This window comes from Coffea arabica, chromosome 7e (assembly GCF_036785885.1).
Source record: "Coffea arabica cultivar ET-39 chromosome 7e, Coffea Arabica ET-39 HiFi, whole genome shotgun sequence".
NCBI lineage: Eukaryota > Viridiplantae > Streptophyta > Magnoliopsida > Gentianales > Rubiaceae > Coffea > Coffea arabica.
In genome coordinates, this window is record NC_092323.1 from 10,726,871 (window position 1) to 10,743,077 (window position 16,207).

General features: G+C 36.4%; 2 protein-coding genes across 3 annotated transcripts; both read left to right on the forward strand.

Moving 5' to 3' along the window:
* Nucleotides 1–2,504, forward strand: LOC113701537 (pentatricopeptide repeat-containing protein At5g66520-like). 2 transcript variants are annotated; one of them, XM_027222249.2, is made up of 2 exons: nucleotides 1–2,111; nucleotides 2,210–2,504. In XM_027222249.2, exon 1 carries the CDS (start codon nucleotides 417–419, stop codon nucleotides 2,022–2,024), a length of 1,608 nt encoding a protein of 535 aa, XP_027078050.1. In that variant the 5' UTR covers nucleotides 1–416; the 3' UTR covers nucleotides 2,025–2,111; nucleotides 2,210–2,504. The 2 variants fall into 2 exon arrangements, with proteins under 2 accessions (XP_027078050.1, XP_027078049.1); XM_027222248.2 differs by having other exon boundaries at nucleotides 2,236–2,504.
* Nucleotides 2,505–12,026: 9,522 nt separating this feature from the next.
* LOC113701702 (protein LEAD-SENSITIVE 1-like) lies at nucleotides 12,027–16,142 on the forward strand. The gene is made up of 3 exons (XM_027222466.2): nucleotides 12,027–12,472; nucleotides 13,435–14,151; nucleotides 15,834–16,142. The coding sequence occupies exons 1-2, from the start codon at nucleotides 12,280–12,282 to the stop codon at nucleotides 14,127–14,129; spliced, it is 888 nt and encodes a 295-aa protein (XP_027078267.1). The 5' UTR covers nucleotides 12,027–12,279; the 3' UTR covers nucleotides 14,130–14,151; nucleotides 15,834–16,142.
* Nucleotides 16,143–16,207: the final 65 nt, after the last annotated feature.

The window sequence follows — 16,207 nt, forward strand, 5'->3', positions numbered from 1 at the left end:
CTTCATAGTCCCTGGTCGATCCGGCCAAGCTAAGCATGAATCCAGCGGTTCTTCTTGGATCTCATCTGCCCAATCTACTAAAGTCGTCAGCAAGTCATCTTCTCATTCTCGTAGTCCCCATCTGTACAATTTCGTATGTTTTAGAATTTAGGTAGCCAACAAAGAACCTATGTCCACATCTTCCAAAAACAAAATATTGATCAAGATTTTGCCAACAAATTGAGGCCCTCATTGTCATATCCCAGCCCAGATGGTCATGACCAAATTCACTGCATTTTCCTTTAATTTCCATGAATCCCACAATTATATATCTTAGTGTGATGTGTTAATAAGTGCTAGATTCTGAAACCAGATTGGCAAATTCTGAGGTTACATCTACTTGTACTCTTGTACTAGTATGACATATTACACGTGCGATGGTGTCGCATTTTGCCTCCAAATATTTGAAATCTAGTTACAAAGCTATTTCCCTCCTGGACCAACCATGTCTATCTTTGTCACAGCTCAAGCAAATCCAATGCCACCTGATTGTCTCCGGGACCATTGCCGACCCTTTTGCTGCTGGGAAACTCCTTTCGCGCTTTGGAATCTCGGAAAAGAGCGATCTTTCACATGCTTATGCCCTTTTTCGCCTCATTCCTAATCGGTCCCCTTTTATATGGAACACCATCATTAGAGCTTTTACTGAACATAGTCAGCTCAATGGTGCTATTTTACTGTCTAAAGAAATGCTGGGAAATGGGTTTTGGTACAATAATTATACTTTTTCGTTTGTTTTTCGGGCTTGTTCCGAGCTAAAGGATGTTTCTTTGGGATTGATGTATCATACCCATGTGATAAAATTGGGTTGGGAAGTTTATGATTTTGTGCAGAATGGTTTGATTCATTTTTATGCTACTTGTGATTGTATGGACATTGCTAGGAAGTTGTTTGATGCGAGTAAAACTCGTGACGTGATTACCTGGACTGCTGTGATTAATGGGTACGTGAAGCGTGGGAACATTGGGTTTGCAAAAGAGTTGTTTGATCAAATGCCGGAAAAGAATGCTGTTTCTTGGAGTACTATGATTAATGGGCATGTCCAAAGTGGCTTATTTTTGGAGGCTTTGGAGATGTTTGATGATATGCAAGTTGCTGGTATCGGGCCAAACCATGCTGCAATTGTAGGTGCATTGTCTGCTTGTGCTTTTCTTGGTGCTCTGGATCAAGGCACGTGGATTCACGCCTATATGAAGAGGAACAAGATTGAGTTGGACAGAGCATTAGGAACAGCCCTTGTTGATATGTATGCCAAGTGCGGGTGCATTGAGATGGCCTGTCATGTTTTTGAGGAGATTCCTCGTAAGGACGTGCTTGCTTACACATCTTTCATTTCAGGCTTGGCTAATCACGGTGAAAGTGCAAGGGCAATGGAGGTATTCAATAGGATGGAGAGTGAGGGTGTTGGGCCAAATGAGGTCACATTTATTTGTGTTCTGAACGCCTGTAGCAGAATGGGGTTGGTAGAAGAAGGGTTGAGAATATTTGAAAGCATTAAAGGAGTTTATGGGATGGAACCTGTGGTTCAGCATTATGGTTGTTTGGTAGACCTTCTAGGCAGAGCAGGAATGCTTGAACAGGCAAGAAAGGTTGTGAAAGAGATGCCTGTGAAGCCTGATTCCTATGTATTGGGAGCATTACTTAACGCTTGCAGGGTTCATAGTGACATTGATCTGGGAAAAGAAATGGTCAAGGGACTGGCAGATCAGAGTCTTGACCATGGCGGAGTTCATGTTCTTCTGTCAAATATTTATGCAGCTATTAACAAATGGGATGATGCGGAGAGTGTTCGGAAGGTAATGGATGAGAAGAAGGTGAAAAAGGTGCCTGGCTGTAGCATGATTGATTTGGATGGAATGACTTGTGAGTTTGTTGCTGGAGACAGGTCTCGTGTTAATATGGATGAAATTAGTTTTTGTTCGCTGGTGGTCGACAGTCACTTGAAATCTCTAGGATATGATGAATATGAGATTAGTTTAGAGTAGCTATTGTATAAGATTTTTCTAGTTCTTCTCTTGCTCATACAGCTGTGGCTGATAGCTCAGAGCACAATTGGTAAAACTAATGGCAGAGTGAGCATTCTGATCCTTGTGGTTTTGACGACTAGTGCTGTTTCCTTCATTCTTAATTTATTACTACTCCATCTCTGCAACTGTTCTTTTGTTTTCAGTTAACAGGAATTGAATCCCTTTGCAGAACATGTCAGAGTGTGCTTGTTTGTAAGCAAGGCTGCCTGCTGAACGCCAAGGTCGACTCAACCATACGGAGGTTCAACACTATTAGAGAGCCTAAAACATTTGAAAAGAAGGGGAAAAAGGGGAAGAGCCATTTCACTGGTTCTAAGCAGCACAGCATGGCCAGCAACGTCTATCCGCGGCCGAGCCCATCTAACTCTGCATTGAGTGCTTCGTCCTTCTAACATTGGTGTAAGCACTCCTTAAAAAAAATTACAATATTTAACTAAAGCATGGGTTTTTTTTAATGAATTTTCTGTAATTTCTTTGTTTTTCCATTATGTATTGTTAGTTATTCTATTGTATTTTGTATTCTACCCTATGAGTGATTTTTTGGAACTTATAGGAACAAGAAAAAAATTAAAATGGAATATTCATGAAGAATATATGGTGATTTAATAGATGTTGGCACCTATATAGAGTACATAAAATGAAATAGAAGATTCTTTGCGATCTATCGGGCACCTATATATCAGAAGAATCCTTTACAAAATTTTGATACTGATGAATGAAATTCATCTCAAATAAGCTGACCAAACAAAATTTCTCAAGTGATAATTTTGTTACTCATTATGAAAATATTCACCGGAACAGGGGAAAAAAAACACCAAAACAAGTTGGGCGTATGGAAGGAAGAACAGAGAAGTATCTAGTAAGCATTTTTTTTAAATTGGTAAGTTAACTTAAAATCTTATATAACTGGCAAATCCTTAAATGCCCTCATGATGTATCCTGTGTGAGAGTATTAATAAGCAATAATGAATCCAAACAAATGTTGCTATGAAGCATAAAATGAAGACGGAAAAGAGCAAAATATTTGTGAATTTATTGCATTTACACCGAAAAATCTCCTACTCATTGTGACGAGGTCAGGGCATTGGACTTCAATAATGAACTTCAAACTAGTGTTGCAATGAAGCATAAAAATTAGAATTCTAATAATCTATTATTAGCAACTCTATTAACCTTTTTTTTTTTTTTTGGTAATTATTAACCCGCTTTGATTTGGCTAATTGGACTTTAGATGAGAGTCCTCAAAGCCCAATCACATGGTACTTCTGGGGATTCGCCGAGAATTGCAGGAGAAGATTACACTTTGGGGAAGAAAGCATTTTGGCAGATGACAAAAGAGAAACGGAATTCCTTTTCCCCGTAACATCCACTGAGAACAAAGTGCATGGTAAAACGACCTTAATATTGGTAAAGCCATCATAGAGAACCCAACGGTTTACGGTAACAGCCTGGTAGAGAATTACTAGCAACAAATATATGAGGTGCAAAAAAACTTAATAGTGCATGCACATCTTGACAGCAATAATCATAATGTTTAAGGAGATGATGAACGCCAAGGGAACGACTGGAAATGACAGTGACTGCCAAGGGAAGACGGACCAAAAGAGCATCAAGAATAGAGACGCCGGCGTACCTAGCCTCCCAATCTTTCTTCCCCTCCAAGCTGCACACGATACGAAAAACACACGTCTTGCTGCAGAGGAAGATGTCGGGTCAAGCAAGAAATTCGATCAAATTCAAACTCAAACTCCCCATTTCCAGCTATTTTGGATATGTTCAAGGGCTTCAAACCAATCTGGTTCAAAAAATATGCCACCGAGTTCCTCGTGGCTTGAAGTTACCGGAAAAGCCTTGTTAATTGAGCCATGAGAAATTGAAACTCGCACTTTTATGAAAGGACAGATAATTCACTGTTTACCACCGGAAATGACCCAGATGATTCCCTACAGCGCTCCTTTAGAATCTTTAGCAAGGCCTATGCGATTCATAAAGGTCTACCGCAACACAAAAAATACTCCATGAAATTAAAATAGCATAGACGAGACACAAGTTGCACGCTAGACAAAGAACACAGCTCCCAGTGGCTCATTGATTTACTCGACGCGTCAGAAAGGACATACAAATTAACACAGATATTCCAAAGAAACCCACATTTAACAGGAAGACACACTTCAAACCCATTATCCAAAAGTTCCTTGTACTGTTAACCAGGCATGTAGAATACAGCACCGTCTCTGATTTGGTGCGCTTCCCATGGAGGGGATAAAACCAAGAGCAAGTTTCATAGTTTGAAACAGAGCCGGAAAGAGCCTCCAAATTGATTTAAGATTCATCCAACACATTAAGAAGTTGGAAACCTGAGAATAATCTTTAGTGACCTATAATTTCAGATGAAACTGTTCCCAGCTATATCAGCACCTAAAAGGCTGACGAAGAAATGGACAGAAAAAACCCTTCATTGTATCACTTAAGTTGTGCTAGCAAGTCAAAAAAAACTACAAAATTGTTGGTATGTGCATTGATGACCAGAAAACAAATGACCAATCATTCCCCACGGAGAAAACAAACGACCAATCATTCCATAAACACTACTTCCAGAGTGCTCCCTCAATATCTTTGGGAAAAGATCACAGCGAACAGTTAATACTAACATTTCAAGAAATGGTGTCATCGAATAACTTCTGCAATTAACTACTGATGCCATCTATGAATTAAATCACATTACCTATAACTAATCTATCTACAATCACTGACTAAGTTTGCGATGAGCTCTGTTTCCCATAGCGGTAACACCAAATTAATCCCCATACTAGGAAAAAAAGCACCTTCAAACAGGATACTGTGATCTAATTATCAATCTGCCAAGAGCAACACAATCAATATAGAAGTGTCAAAAGAGCATACTGAGAACTCATTTACAGAAACAAGCACTAAGATTTCTCTGACCACAAAACATCATCCAGGCTGACAAATCACGTCATCGTCAGTAAAAGGACTTCACAAAGGAACACGCTCATCTAATCGCATGGATGACCAACTAGAGTAACATACAGACAGCAAACATTCAACCGATCAACAAGCAACAAAGAAATCCCAAGAACGCAGCATTAAACGCAATAGTGACATCAAAGAATTGCATTCAATAAACCATACTAACATTCATTGACACCATCAACAATATATAACTGAGTGTAAACATATGCAGTAATATTTGAGTAATACTCAACAATTAGACATAAAGTCAACAGCATGAATCCCCCTTGAATTGAAACCCAACACCTAGAAACCCCCCACCAAAGACCAAATAAAATCTCAAGCAACCTCTTTCTGCGGCACGGAATTGAAATCCTTGTTCTTCACCAAATCCACATCGCCTGGAATAGCAATGTATCCAATCTTCTTGGGGCTAGCAACATCGTCTCCATTGTCGTAACCATCATCGTCATCGTCAGAATCGTCAAAATCAAAACGGTGCGGCGAAAACAAAGACCAGATCAAAAACATCGTGGCAGCTGTTAAAGCCCCACAACCCACCCCGAAAAGCAAAGCGCCCACAACGCTCATGATATCCTTAGTCCGATCTCTAATCGAACTCGTGGAGACCGACGAATAAATCCCCAGCGGCATCACCGACGACTCCACCGACGATCGCTGCTGCTTCTCCTCCTCGGCAGCTGGCACTTCCTCGAAATAGAGAGGAAAAGGGTTGGCCCGGGTGCGACGGAGGGAGAGATAGGAGACATAGGGGCGGGTTTCTTCACGGGAGTTGACGGTGGTGAAGAAGAAAGTCAAGAATTTCGGGGAATAGGAGTGGAATTTGGGGAGGATTTCGAAGTTAGGGTTTTGAGGAAAGGAAGCGGCAGTTGTGGTGGTGGAGGGGTAATAGGAGGTGGTGGTGGTGTAAAAAAAGAGGGTTTTGCAGGGTCTAGCGGTAGCGGTAAGGGAGAGGAGAGAGAGGGAGAGGAGGAATAGAGAGAGGGAAGAGGCAGAGGTGGCCATTGACGCGTTGCAGTCTCTGTGTGTGTGTGTGTGTGAGGGTGAGGGTGTCGGTGTTGAAATGAAATGAAAAGGAAAAGCCAAAAAGGTCGAGGAGCGAGGGTTAGGTAACGTTCAGGTGAAAAGAGTGAGGAGACTGGGGAGTGGGTTAATTTCGGGTGACCTTGCTTGACTAGCATACCTTCTACTTTTCCAAGCGGAACCACAATTTCCACGAAAATAAAAAATAATATGTGATTTTAAATTTTTATTAAATCCATAATGTGTGGATTTGGCAAAAAAAATAAAATAAAAGAAAAAGAAAAAATGTGCTCGAGTCAATTTGGTACACAGGTTATCTCTTTATTCGTGAATGCGTGAGGTGACCGTCACTTTTTCTTAGAACATAGAGGTTTGGAATTCTAATACCGCTGTTCCTTTCTCGTTTTTTAAAGGGATAATTTCAGATACCTCTCTTGAGGTTTCTGACAGTCTTACTTTCCTCTCTTATAATTTCAAAAATATCACAAACTTTTCCTAAAACTAAATAGGCAGTCTCAAAGTAGACCCAATTAAAAAATACAAACAATAAAAAATGAGGAGTTGGAGAGAGAAACAACTATATATCATAAATACCCTGATTATCTTGTATTAGTGATTTATCTATATGACTAATACTAATTTGCCTATAATCACCTTATACGGGGTGATCTATGAGGTACAATCAATTTACAAACATGTACATTATGTTAGATGTTAGTTACTTTCCTGTTTCTATATTGGTTAAAGGATTCTAATTTATCGTTAATTACATTAATTGTGTTTATAACTAACTTTACGAAATTTGTCCTGATAATCACGAAATATTAGAGAGATAGTTTATTTTAATAAGTAGCATGTATATAAATACTTAGTGAATATACAATTTGGTTGAAATAATGTACACCGTGTTATTGATCAAATACGATGCATAGAAATTGTTGAACATGCAATTATTTATTCACATGCATATTGCAATTAGTCATCGCAGCAATATGCATAATACAATGGTATGCATACATTTGGAATGATTATTGGTGTTTTGACCTACTTGTGCATCTCCTTACAAGCTGCAGTAGATATATAATTTTATCTATATGACTAATATTAATTTGCCTATAAACACCTTACACGGGATAATCTATGAGGTGCAATCAGTTTATAAACATGTACATCATGTTAGATGTTAGTTACTTGTCTGTTTCTGTATTGGTTAAAGGATTTTAATTTATCGTTAATTACATTAATTGTGTTTATAACTAACTTCACCAAATTTGTCATAATAATCACAAAATATTAGCTAACTTGTGAGGGTATTTAAGTTTTTTTTTGTCATAATGATGTAAGATATGGGATCTAAAATTCTGACAGGGGAGATTTGTGATATTTTTGAAACCACGAGGGAGGAGGGTGAGACTGTTAGAAACCTTATGGGAGGTATCTGAAATTATCCCTTTTTAAAATCACACATTGCTATTGCTAGAAAAATATTTAAAAATTTATTATTTAAACAAAAAGTCCTTTCTTAATTATAATTTCTAGTAAAGGCACATATATCATATTCATGTAGTATGCGGGTCTAAATAACGAAATTGCGTTCAATTTAGGGATTTGCTTTGTTGATTGCAGCATGTTGGATTCATAAAACTAACATTTTGACCTATGCTATACACGGATTTATATTCCAATTCAAAATAATAATATGTACTTATATATTGTTGTACATGATAGAGTATATGAAAAAGATTAAAAATTTTAAAGAAGTTATACTTAACATGTTAGAAAAAAAATTTACTCTGTGAACACAAAATGGATTTCTTAATTTTAACATCTTAAATAAATTGAAACCAATATTTGTTTGCCAATTGTTTGTCAATATATAGTAAGAATTTGAATAACATAATTTAATTTATAATGATTTACATGATAGAATAATTACAAACCTACTTATCAATAGCCGACACAAATAAATCATGTTATGTCCTTATATCAAAAATTATAATATAAAAAACATAAATTATAACTAATTCATTTTTCTCAATTTTAGAAAAAAATTCTCTCCAATCTTGTACCCTTAAAATTGTTGAGCGCTTATAGAATAGTATTTTTCATATACTTTAAAATGGATTGCAAAAAATTCTTTGTAAGATGCAAAATAAAGTTTCTAAAATTATTAAAAGCTATTATCTTTTTTGTCATTTCTTACCTACCAACTAGCCATTCGCTGCTTTTTATGACTTTTACTAGGAAGGGAATACCCGCGTATCGCGCGGGTGTTTGGTGCCTGTGCTTAAAGAAGATTTTACAGTAGTTCAAGCGAATATAAAAAAACTCACGCACATTGAGTAACAATATGAAATAACAAAATATCTAATGTATACTGGGAGATGGAGAAGGAAATTATGCATGCTATCTTGCTTGGTTCATATATTTTGAAACAAACACTTGTATATGAGCTTTTCATTAACAAGACTAAATGAACTTTAAATAGATACCCTAACGATTCAGAGAATGGCAATAAACAAAATGATTATCCACTTAAAGATGCATCTACACAACATTTTTGTTGATGAAAGTAGCCAACTTTTTTAGCAACGACAAAGCCTAGCCTCGAAATGTTTGGTTCCATCAGAGGATTCAACAACGGATCATCAACCCCCGTAGATTTTGGGTGAATATAATGCCAAATGCCCTTAACATAGGCGTTCGCCTGTAATTTCGTTAACTCAATACTGATTATATCTTTCCCCCAAAAATAAGGATAATTGAGAAAAATTACATCAAAATCGAAGTTGTCTAGTATCTCCAGCCAAACCCTTGATGCCATGTTATGTGTTAAATTGCCACCAGTACTATCCCCACCAAAAAACACCCTATCAAAGCCAGCATAATCCCTAAGCTATACCTCAGGACCCTCGCCATTTGAATGAGGGGCAACCCATTTGACTGCAATCTAAAAATCTTTATAAGCAATAGGCAAAGGATACTCAGGGGCGAGCAGATAGTTAATTGAAACTGTTACAATACCAACTTCTGCAACTACTACATGAAGGTGCGCATGATATGTAGGAGATAAGGCAGATTTGATCAAAAAGCTTCTACCATGTAAGTAGACCAAAATAGGAAGTTTTGTATCTTCAAACCTATTCCAACAAAATCACACCATTTAAATTGTATAGAACAACCAATTTTGTGGGGAAACAATAATATCAACATTAAATTGCGCTAACAGAGTATCCAATTTTGGAATAAAAGCATTTAGCTAACAATAGAAATTACGATTTTACAAAGCAAATCATACCATTAAAAAAAAGAATGAAACCTCACCTCAAGTTGAACCGCTAAGAATAGCTTCACCAGAGAACCATATTGAAATCCAGAATACCATGACAATACAAATAAGTATTTACCGGAAGACGAAATGAACATAACGGAAGAATATGAAGGGGCAGATATTTGAAGAATTGAAGTTGAAACTAATGCTCAATCATAAATTCCTTAATAAACCACATTGCCCCTTGCTTTAATTGAGATGAAAATGACGTTTGAAGTTTTTCAAGTTATAATAGCAAAGTAATAGTAATAATTGATACAAACCACAATGAATGTTTCTGCAAGGACATTCAAGTAATTACAACAGTAAAGAAACTATTATGGGTTGTACCCATTGTAGAAAATATGACCAAATAATCTCACATTCCCAAGCTGTCCAAACCTTTGAACAAATCATCACTATATCTTTTAGAATACAAGGACATTTCAGGAAACACAATAATACACATGTTATCTAAAGTAGTACCCAATATTATAACTACACTCAAAACAACCTCAAAAATCCCAAAATACCCCTACTCTTACGGTTGAAATTCAAAACCATTCTTTGACCCAAATTCATTCTTATATAGTATAAGGAAACATCCTATCATGGTGCTATCCTTCCTATCGTTTTTTGCCATCTCCGTCATATTCTCATAATTCTCTTCTTTAGACCCTCATCTTTTCGTACAACTTTGTTGTTTATTTTCTTTTTCGACTTTTTCTCGCTACTCTTTAATTTCTCAGCGTTCTCTTCTTCTCTGTCTCTAACTTTCAATTCTCACCACTTAATTTCTTATCCTTTTTTGCTTATCATTCTCCCAAGCCCTTGGATGGCCTCCAACCTCTATCCCGCATGGCTAACCTACTCCATTTCCCTTTCCTCTATTTCTCTCTTTTTTCTTCTACCCGTCCAATCAAAATAAAGTAATATCATAATTTTTCATTCGAGATATATTATATTATAAAAATTTATAGTTTTCTCTTATACACTTATAAGAATTGCATACATATATATGTATATAGCATGCTCGATATGTGTTGGAATTTTCTTTTTTGTAATAATTGTGATTGGCATTTCTCACATCTATTGGTTTGAGAGTCCTAACATTTTCATTTTTTATTCAAAATATAAGTTAACATATTGTCAATGTTACACTATTATAAAGTGAATTTGGTGAGTAAAATATGAAAATGAAAATTCAATACAAAAGTATAAAAACACCAAATTTAGTTATTTTCCATATACATTTTGAATTGAATAACTTCAAAGTTTCAAAAGAGAAGTTGAACACATATTCTATTGTTATTTTTTAAAATTTTTGGCAAAATTGGTGTTGTTGTTTATTATTATTTTTTGTCAAAAATAAAGATTTCAAACAAAAATTTTCATATCTAAAGGCTAATAGTACTTTGTTTTTTAGTTAGTGATTTCATAATTTAGGTTTCATGAATGGTAATCATTCTTGATTTTTTTAAATCCATGAGCAACGAATATTATTTCCTTTTTATTTTCTATATAATTTGCCCTTTTAGTTAGAATTACTAAGTTGAAGAGTAAAACATTATTATTATTTACTTTTTTTACTTTTAGTAGGTTTGGTGATGTTTCCTTTTTATTTAGGTTCACATTAATAGATTTCATATCAAATTTCTATGTAAGTGGAGCCACTTCCTACTATTTGAATTCAAAAGACATGAAAGGATATATAATAATTTAAAAAAGTCAAAATTCTATTAAAAAAAAAGAATGAATAATTGGAAGCATTCTAACTTGACCATACTAAAAACCCCTTCTCAAATTTATATACGTATAGATTAGATTGAGAATTATGATTTTTTTTAGGGGTTACGTCCTATCATTGATCCAAAAGATAGGTACAAAAAGAGGGAACGGTGAATGGAAACAGTCAAAATTGGCTTTGATGGAGTCCATATGTATACCCACGTTAGATTGAATTTAGCTTCATCCTAGATTTTATTTTCTGATAAATAGACAGATAGCACGTTCACATTTTAGCCTAAAATTCAATCCATCACTACAATTTTCGGTCCGTCTGGATTGCTATTTTTAAAATTTTTTATATAAAAATATATTGTAATAATATGATATATATATAAGGTGAAAATAAGATTTAAAAATGTGTTCATGAATAATATAATTTTTTTTATTAAAAAACTACAATCAAAATCTGTTTTCTATTTTTTTAATAGAAAAAGGCAACTAACACCACTAATTTAGAGCGTCTGAAGTCTTCCTAGTTGCTGCTTTCTGCTCTGTATATTGAACAGCAGTAAAATACAAGTACTAGCAAACACGTTGTAGTTGCCCAAACGGAAAAAAAAAAAGAAAAGAGAATAATACCCAAATTCATTCAAAGATGCAAAAAGGAAAACAGATTCTACTAATAAGTTATCCCTCATCCTTTTATCTATAGTCTACACGGTGTTCATCTTATTCAGTTTTCCAGCACGATTGAATATTCACAGCCACCCTTCAATCCTGGGTAATTATCCACAGTGTTTTTTTTTTTGACCTCGATTCTCTCCTTTTATTTTTTTACTAGAAAACTGCCATCGTCCTTTTTCTGTCCTTCTCCTTAAATCCAAATAAGAATTTTTTTTCCCTTTTTCTTCTTATCTTAGGTCCAAAAAGGATGGGGCACGTTTGGGTGATTGACAAATCAGACCAGATTAAGCGCGTTTAAAGCAAGCCAATAAATGCTTAAACGAGAATATACCCCAAAGCTGCCGCGAAAACGAGGCGAGGTAGCCCAACTCATTAAGCAAAACTGAGCTACAGACAGAGCCTCTGATTGCCTCCACGTCGATTCCTTCCTCCTTCTGCCTCTGCCCGCTTGTGCCTCATTGCCTTTGCGTGAACATGGAGAACCCAAAAGAGGAAATCGATTCGGAGAAAGAGATGCCAAAAGCGGAGGTGGTGGTCAAGGAGAAGGAGCAAGAGACTATTAGGAGGAGAATGGTTGGATTTCTATCCAATAAGATCAGCAGAGATGAATTAAAACCAGGAGATCATATTTATACATGGCGCCATGGTTATCTTTACTCTCATCACGGTCCTCTTTCCTTTCTCTCTCTCTCCCCCTCTTTTTGGTTTGTTTTGTTTTGTTTTTCGTTATTCAATCGTTTTTTGTTCTGTTATTAGTAGCAGCACCAAATTTGGCGTTTCTTGTTTTTCTCTGCAATTGAATTGTGACATATGCATAATTTTAGATGGTGAGTTTGTTGCTCATTTTGGTGTTTGTTTCAATTGTAAGTCTATCTATTTCATAATTTACCATATTAGGAAAAAATAGTGCCTCTAGCTAGATATTTTATGCTTGTCAATGTCTACATTCTCTTTTGATTGAGTATAGATCAATTTCTGTTACCAAGTCATCAGTCTTTGTAAACCATTTTGGAATATTTTTATGCAATTATCTCAACTGAATGAGGGAATTTTTGTTGGGGGGGGGGGGGGCGGTTAAGCACGAATTAGACCGTTATGTATGCAGAAAACAATGATCGTGTATCACACGGAAATTTTGCCCTCTTCTCTTGTAGCCCTTTTCAAATGTTTCTTGATATGTATGTCAATAGTTTCGATGTTTTATGAGTAGTCTACAAGGTTCTCAAATGTATTATTGCTGTTTGGCATAGTACATCCAATGTTTGTAGTTTGTACTGTGTTCAGTGTTGTTCATTATGCTGGGGCTTTCCACAGGATTAAGAGGTTTATTGTTGGACGATCATGATGACGCTGACACTTATATAGAATTCCTTGGGACTTTCAGTTGTATGTTTAAGAATTTAAAGTTTCAACCTTTCCCTGTAGTTTCCTAGGGCCCTTGAAGGTTAAACTTGTTATCTTAATAGATTGCCCCATATGAACTGTTTTTAACTAGGATCCCTTAATTTGTTGGTAATTATCAGCTTGGATGCTCCTCTTTTTGTGTATCCAGGACATCCTATTTGTTGGTTTGACACTGGAAATCTAGTGTACACTGTAATTTCTCATGTCTTCTCTGTTTATCACCAGGCATATATGTTGGTGATGAAAGGGTAATCCACTTCACGCGGAGTGCAGAACATGAAATTGGAACAGGGACTGTGTTTGACCGCGTCATTTTCAGCTCATCTCCTTCGAATTCGTCGGACACCCCATGTCCAAGATGCGGGGATCAGTCTAAAGCTAGTGGTGTCATATCTTCATGTCTTGAATGTTTCCTGTATGGTGATGAACTGTATCGATTCGAGTATGGTGTGTCACCAGTGGTTTTCCTCGCCAGAGTTCGAGGAGGAACATGTACTCTCGCTGCCTCTGATCCAGCTGAACATGTTATCCATCGTGCTGAATTTCTGCTTCAAAATGGTTTTGGAGGTTATAACATTTTCAAGAATAACTGTGAGGATTTTGCAATATATTGCAAAACAGGATTACTGGTATTTACATCAGTCAGTTTGGGTCGTAGTGGGCAGGCAACATCCTTCATAGCTGCTGTTACTGCCATTGTTTCGTCTCCTCTACGTTTTATGACAACTAGCTTTCCTGGTCTGGCTGCTGTCGGTTGTAGCCTTTATTGCCTTAGTCGATTTGTGTCTGATATTGGAATACGTCGCGATGTGACAAAAATTCCTGTTGAGAGACTTGTTTCTCGCTCTGGATTGGATGGGTCCGACCCTGAATCTGAGACATGCTCAACCAGTGCATCTGAGACGACCAAGGAGGACTAGTTTCATATTCATAGGTTTGCAAGTAGGTTGGCTTTACCTTTAGTGTGCTCGAATGGTCATACTGCTTCTCATTGTACTTTTTTAACTGCATCCCTTATGGATTAATGCTGTTTTTATCAGAAAGTATTTCTTTTTTTTTTTTTTTTTGGTTTTTGCGATTGCTTTAAAAGTTCAAGTGGTATTTTGCGCATATGATTTTGCTCTTTTGCTGCTGATCTAATATTCTTCTGGTTAGCTGCAATATCTTTTGCATCTGATATGCATTGGTATATTGTTTGTTGATGTACACAGATGAATATTTTGGGAGCTAGATAAATGCAGTTCAACTACAAGATTTTATGGTTATTAACATATTTTGACCTTCAAATAGCTGAAAGCTTAAAATGGAAGATTGTGAATTGAAATCTTCTAGAGAAATCTCAAGAGCATTTTGTGCTTTATGACACTGAAATTTACGAATTCCCTGTCCCAAGCCCATCACATCCACCCACCCCGCCTCCTAAGAGAAAAAGGGTAGAAGAAAAACTGAAATTTCATCTAGCTCTCTCTTGTATTTTGTAATCAAGAAAGCTGTTTCAAATGCAAATGGGATACGAGATACATGCTTCTATTTCTCAAAAAAAGATAAAGGAAAGAAAAAAAGATACACTTTGGTAAGAAGAACACCAAGAATGGGGTGTTTTTCTACTGATGTATTAGTATTCTACTCCTTTGCCTCTTTTCACTTTAACTTTTAGCTCTTTATCAATTCTTTTTAATCAGTGACTCCACATTTCCTCTTCAAATGGGGTGTTTTTCTTGTAACCATAGCATGGAATTCCATGTGCCTATACTAGTAGTTTGCATATACCCTGAGATGCAACTGTGGTTCTATAACTTCTTCAGTTTTATTGCTTACTGCAGCTATCTCATGACTAATATTTGTCATCACAACTGTATGGTGCCCCATACGTGTGGTGGCTGTTTGCTTCTGTGATGAGTTGGCACTTATTTGATACAGTACTGTGATATTCAGTCCCTTTCAGTCGAAAGATTCTCCGTGCTGGCTGATTGCAGTTTTAGGCACTATGCAATCCGCAGCATGTAAAGGAATATGATCTTTGTCTTGGACATTTTCCAGAAAAAAAAAATATGACTTTCAAAACTCAATTTCTATGTTCTTTATAGAGCGAGGACACCTTTAAAGGATGAAAGGCATTACGCTTGGGGTATACCACATATTCTTAGTGGCTGACCGAAAGAGATGGATTGAAAGGGAATAGATTTTTGTCTGGGCCATACACCTCATTGCTTAGTTGACTGAGGTTCTGGTGTCGGATGGAATTGTTCAGATGTCTGGCATTGCCAGTTTCTGAGGTGATAGTGTGACCATCAGTTTTAGCACTCGTTATCGTGTGGCAAAGATGCATAATAAAGAAAAAGATCATCTTTTATCAGACTTTTGTTGTTAGAAGTGGGCTACTGCCGAATAGAGAAGGCACCAGAGTAAATCATAAAAACAGATTGCGCAAGAGAGATGGAAAAGAGCGGTAGGTCCCTAAAACCGGGTAGGTCCTTCAGCTAGAAATTGGAGGGAGGCATATGAAGCGAAAATGCTAGCTTTTCAGTTTTCAGCATAGCTGCTTATTTTTTCTTGTTATCCTCGACCTTGTGTTGCACATGTAGCTATCTATCTTCCCTGAGTTAATCGATCTTAATTTTCAGGGAGCTGGAAAATTGATGCGTATGCTGAATTGGCGGTGACCCATTGAACTTCATGTTCTGTATGAAGACAAGCTGCTTTATTCGGGACATAGGCGCCTTTACTCTTTATGGTTAAGTAAATGCAAAAGATTCCAAGTATTTCGGGGAGGTTGATGACTTCAAAGGCCATGAAAGGGAAATGCTCGTGTTCAATACCCAAAAGGCCCGGTCTCATAGCTTTTTGTGCTAAAATGTCAATGATTTATGTGTACTTGACCGCACTATTATCTTTGAATGGTTATAAAAAGTAATCAAAATTAGTAGTAAAAACTATTCTTTGAACGATTATAAATTTTAATCTTTTACAATTAAAAAATTATAATTTAGATATAAAA